At 40.7% G+C, this 5,494-nt stretch overlaps 1 protein-coding gene across 1 annotated transcript; it reads right to left on the bottom strand.

Moving 5' to 3' along the window:
• Positions 1-1,447: 1,447 nt before the first annotated feature.
• LOC130506382 (probable serine/threonine-protein kinase PBL20) lies at positions 1,448-4,582 on the bottom strand. Its single transcript, XM_057001021.1, has 4 exons — positions 2,680-4,582; positions 2,358-2,597; positions 2,125-2,247; positions 1,448-2,017 (listed from the first exon to the last, which is right to left on the bottom strand). Exons 1-4 carry the CDS (start codon positions 3,091-3,093, stop codon positions 1,604-1,606), a joined length of 1,191 nt encoding a protein of 396 aa, XP_056857001.1. The 5' UTR covers positions 3,094-4,582; the 3' UTR covers positions 1,448-1,603.
• Between the last annotated feature and the right edge of the window lie 912 nt (positions 4,583-5,494).

Genomic DNA, 5,494 nt, shown 5'->3' with positions numbered 1-5,494 from the left:
AAAGATGTATCTTTCCCATTATGAACTTCCATTTTTTAAAAAATTGTCTTTGCAAGATCTCTCAGATCAGATTTAACAGCTTCCTCCAAATCCAAGAACTAGTGCTTGTGTTACCATTGACTTGAACCCTTTCTAATCAGATAACAGTGGATCCATTTAACCCAAAGAGAGTCCTTTGCAGATTCGATTCTCCATATCAGTTTCAGACACAGGACTGTGTTTGTTTCCTTAAACGGTCGCACTCCTAGACACCCCTTCTCTTGCTTTGGTAAACAAACATCCTTCCAACTCACTTTTGCTTTACTTGTTTTCAAGTCTGGCTCCGACCAGAGAAATTCAGAACATATCCTCTTCTTGATTCTGTGTGGTTCCAGCAATATACACAGTAGACTTCTCGAAACTTATCTTCTGCCCCGATATTACTGCAAACTCTTTAAAAAATTTAAGCACCCCTTCAATTTACTGCAAACTCTTTAATTGATCGATGGTTCAGCCTATGAAGAAACACGTTGGTCATTGTCCAGGACATATCTGTAACTCACTGACAAAGGATATAGAAGCGAGGTCCCTTTCCCGGTAAAGGAGAACTCCGGCCAGTAAGGAAAATAAGCTCTGGGGCATATGAGATCTCTCTGTCAAAGCATATCAGAGAAGAGGCGAGAAGAAAACAGAGGTGGAGAAGAGAAGAAGAAGACAGTTTCTGGATGGGTTTTGACAGGAGCTGTTTTGGTATTTATAAAGCCACATAGATCATACTGTAGGTGTATATTAATAGAGTACATGTCAGGAAAACCATAGGAAATGTAGTTGGTATTAACACAATTGAAACGAATCCATAATCATTATTACTTCCTGGACAAGCAATCTTCTGTAAAACCTGAAATATAAATCCAGCAAAAAATCAGTTGCGTGTATGCAACTTTAGAAAAAGGATTTCGTCTATACCAATGAAAAAAAAGATGATGATCAAGTTATTTATGGAAAAATAACAATGCATATAATCCATATCAGTTGAAGTTTTATCATTACAAGGCAAACTCCATCCTGAATATGATCTGCAAATTTAAGAGAAAGTCCTTGTTTCTGCACTTATAAACTTGAGTTTTACAGTTTCATGGAAGGGTTTCTAGAGTCGTGCTCAAGGCAAACCAGAGATAAAAAGATGGTTATTAAGTTGTATATGGAATGGTGTTACTGCAAGGAAGCCCCAGAAAGTGAAAGCTCATTAATCTGAGTTAAACTCAACCCATAAAATGTTTTGTAAGTTGCTCCAAAATCATTTGAAAGTATGCAAAAATCCAGAAAACTTGCATATTGCAGCAACTTCAATACAATTGTTTTTGAGATATTTTTAAAAATGATATCATGCAGATTTTGAAAAAAAAATCTATATTTTAAATTCATTTTTCACTCTAGTATAGAATGAAAAATAATTTAAGAGTAAAAATTAATGGAACTCTATTGTTTGTGGGCTTAGCATTACTACTTTGACTTCTCTGACTCTCACACTTCATATTTATGCACATTAAAAACATCATTTTGTTTTGAAAATAAGGCAAAGAAACCATAATTATTCTCCACTACTCTAAAGAAAGACAATCCACTAGGCTCTCGTAACCCCTCTGGTAGATTCTCCAACAGAACTCATCATATCTCCGGTATTTGATTCTTCAATGATCTTACTGAGACTTTCAACGACAAAGGCCATGGTGGGCCTCTCTGTATCGTTCTTCTTCAGACAATGATCAGCCAGTTTAGCTACTCTCCTGACCATAGCAACTGGATACTTGCTTTGTAGCTTCGAGTCAACGATCATCATAAAGCTTTTGCTATTAACAGGATATAGTTTGACCCATTCTAGAAGTTTTTTTTCTGCCGAAGGTTTCATTCGCTCGACTGTGCGGCGACCAGTTATGATCTCGTACAGAACAACTCCAAAGCTATATATATCGCTTTGTTTCCTGAGATGGCCGGTTTCTACGTACTCAGGAGCTGCATAGCCCTCGGTTCCTACTCTCTTTTGAAAGAATCATGAGAAAATGAAGAAGATGAAGTTGTTACTTGTTGAGGAAGAAACTAATAATATATCGAATTTGTAAGCTAGATATGAGAAATGTTACTTACTGCGGTTGTAACATGAGTATTGTCTCCTTCGGGACCTTCTCTAGCCAGACCAAAATCCGATAATTTTTGATTAAAATCATCATCCAAAAGCACGTTTGATGATTTGAAGTCTCTGTATATTACCTGCCATAAAAACATGTATCTAATTAAATACCTAATTTCACATTTTATATAAATAAAAAAATCAAAAGGGTCTGTTTTAAACCACTTTTTTTTTGTTAATTTAAAATCACCTGGATTTCATGCAAATAAGCCAATCCTTGAGCTGCACCGAGCATGATCTCAAGCCTTTGTTTCCAAGGCAAAGTTAGGGTTCTTCGAGTGAAGAGATGATCCTCTAAGCTTAGATTAGACATCAACTCATAAACCAAAAGCCTCTCTGTGTCCTCTGAGCAATATCCTAAGAGCTTCACTACGTTTGGGTGATTAACAACGCCTAATAACTGAACCTCGGCAAGCCATTGCTTGTGCCCCTTTCATTACAAACAGAGGATCAATACTAATCAAAGATCGAACTCTTTTATCTTTTTTTTTTTGTATAAATGAAGTTGTTACCTGTTGACTTTGTTTTTTGAGTCTCTTAACGGCGACGGTAAGTGGAACAGAATCAGAATCTCCTCCAGCGAGGTTGTTAATGGTAGCCTTATAAACATTACCAAACCCACCTTCCCCTATCTGAAGCTTTCTGTCAAACCCACACGTGGCTTCACTGAGTTCCATGTAAGAGAAAACCCTCAGGTTTTGATTTTGCTCTCTTTCTGTGTACAAGTCTCTTACACTTGTTGGAGACGGCAGAGATCTCGGTGTTGGGAGATTGAACGAAGTAGACGTCGTCTGGTTCTTTCCTGTGGTCGATAATTCTGGAGCTGACTTTTGTAATAAGTGTCTTCCTCTTATGTCCTTGCTCTCTTTCTTGAGATGTCTTCTTGATTTAGGTTTCTTCGACTTGAACATGAACAGACAATTCATGTTCTCCTTTTTATTCTGGATTTGGGTGTATATTTATTGTGTAAACCTAAGTAAACCTCTTATATACAAATACAAAGCAAAGCAAGGTACTTTGTAACTTGTAAGAAAACTCAAGGGGGAGACGAGAAAAGTCAGATGCTATGAATGAAATAGTGAGATTACTTATATGAGGAAACCCTAAAATGGGGTTTGGAAGAGTAGATGTGTATGAACACAAGAGAGGAGAAAGAAATGTGAAAACGAGGGGAAGAAAAGAGTTAAGTAACAGACTGAAACTTTTCTATCTATGGTAACACAAGTAGATGGACAGAAAATGCAAATTTCTGCTATATGAAGATTACAGAGTTCTTTTTTTTTTTTTTCCGTCAAGAATTTATATTAGAAATGCAATGGGCCGAACCCAAAAATACACAGCCTAAGCCCACCTATTATAAGGGCACATGCCCATAAAAAGGCCACAAACCAGCCAACTAAATGGGCCTACGCCCCAACCCAAAAAAAACCGACGACTTCAGGCAGAACCACGCTCCAGTCCGCCTCGAGAAGACCAATCTCTTCTGCGATACGCCGTCGTCACCACAAACACCACCTCTCGTTACGTCGGAGCTCAGAATCCCGCAGAGCCTCCGACTAAACCATCCTTTCTCTACTACGCTTTGCTTCTGCTTCAGAGAGATTCCTCGATCTAATCGAGATCTCATCTGATTAAGAAAACCGTACACCAAACTGAGCTTCTCCGCCATGTCTTCACGCCAGCGGTTGCCATCGATACCTCGAGGCTACCTCCGACTTTGAACCACCTCAAACACTGGACATGCGAAACGATAACCACAAACTTTCTTCCTTTGACCCTCGTCACCGATGCCGGAAAGCTTCATCGTCAACCGAGAAACCAACCGCCGTGACCTAAACACCAACTTACCCGGCACACCGCCGATCAAGACACCAAAAAAACTGGTAGCTTTAACCCAAAAGACCTCGGGTTCTTAAACGGCAGTTCGGAACTTTGTGAGCTTCCACCCTCCGTGAACAAAGCCGGCGAAGGCGGAGACGATAGAGACTCCCCTTCCCGGAAACCGAAGACGGCGACGGTGGAGCTGCGCAAGCCTCCACCTCCCGCAACAACCCGACGCCGACGGATCTAGGTAAGCCTCCGTCCCCCGGGACACAACCGCTGAGCTTGCAAAGACGCTCCCTCTCCACCGAGACCCTTCAACCTGGCGCGTCGTAACTCCAAGAGCCGATCCACCGACAAGGGTAGAAGCGGAGCCAGAGATCGGACAAGGCGCACGATGACCGGACGGCGAAGGAGGAGCACATACGGATCTTAACAACTGAAAAGAAAGAGAACCGGCGGTGGCACGGACGCACACGCGCCGGCCAAACCGCCGGTCCTAAAGTAGATCTAGAATTTCTCTCTCTTCTCTCTCTTCACTCTCTCTTCTCTCTCGATCGTATTCTTCTTTCTTCTGAGATTACAGAGTTCTTTTATTTACGAGAAAATGAAAGAGCGAAAAAAAATAAGTCAATAAATCCGCTACGTAGAAAAGTAAAAGAGATAAATAGCAAACAGAGAGGACCAGAGTTATATCATAGTTGACTTAAGGTGAGACCAAAACAAATTATATTTCTAGACGCTTAGACAGAGACCAAACCAAATTCATACTTTTCTTTGCATATGTTTCTTCATTGTTTTACTAAAAAAAATACTTATTGCGTTTATACATTAAAATGTAGTTCGCTTCCTTTATTATTTTGTATGAAACGTTGTTTAGGGAATGTAAATATTAATTATCATATCCCAATTAAAAAATTAGAAAGGTATTATAGGTTTAACAAGTTCATGAAACTATATAGAAGCGTGTGATAATAGTCAAGTCAATGCTATCAAGTATTTATTGGATTGGGTCATAGACTCATAGAGCATTTATTAAGACCATAGTTGCAAACTCAAATTTTACTCATTTTTGGACTTTGTAACTTCGAATTTTTGGTTTGTTAATTTTGCTTTAGGTTCTATCGTATTAGCTTTGGTTGGCCCGTGAGGGGTTAGATCGGTTTATGATGGAGGAGCCCTCGTCGGAGGACGATGGAAGCTCTCTGTCGGTGGTTTGAGCGGAGTTGAGAACTCCGGTGTGGCTGGGCGAATCGTGTGGTCGTTCGCCGGCGGTAGTGAGAAGAGCTTCGGGGCGTCAAGGTTGAGGGAGGAGATGTCGATTCACTTTCGTTCGATGGTTTCCCCTGATGAGAGAAGAAGCTTCAGTGTTGTTGTGGTTGGAGACGCAGGTGCAGGCATGTGATGTATCCGGTGAGACGCTATCTTGGCAACGGTTAGTCTTCCCGGCGGTGGTGTCCTTGCCGGTGGCGAGTCAAGGCGGCTTCGAGGCTAGTGGAGAGATCA

This window comes from Raphanus sativus, unplaced genomic scaffold (assembly GCF_000801105.2).
Source record: "Raphanus sativus cultivar WK10039 unplaced genomic scaffold, ASM80110v3 Scaffold3169, whole genome shotgun sequence".
NCBI classification, from domain to species: domain Eukaryota; kingdom Viridiplantae; phylum Streptophyta; class Magnoliopsida; order Brassicales; family Brassicaceae; genus Raphanus; species Raphanus sativus.
Note: the sequence above shows the minus strand (reverse complement) of the source record. Positions and strands in the feature narration are given on the sequence as shown.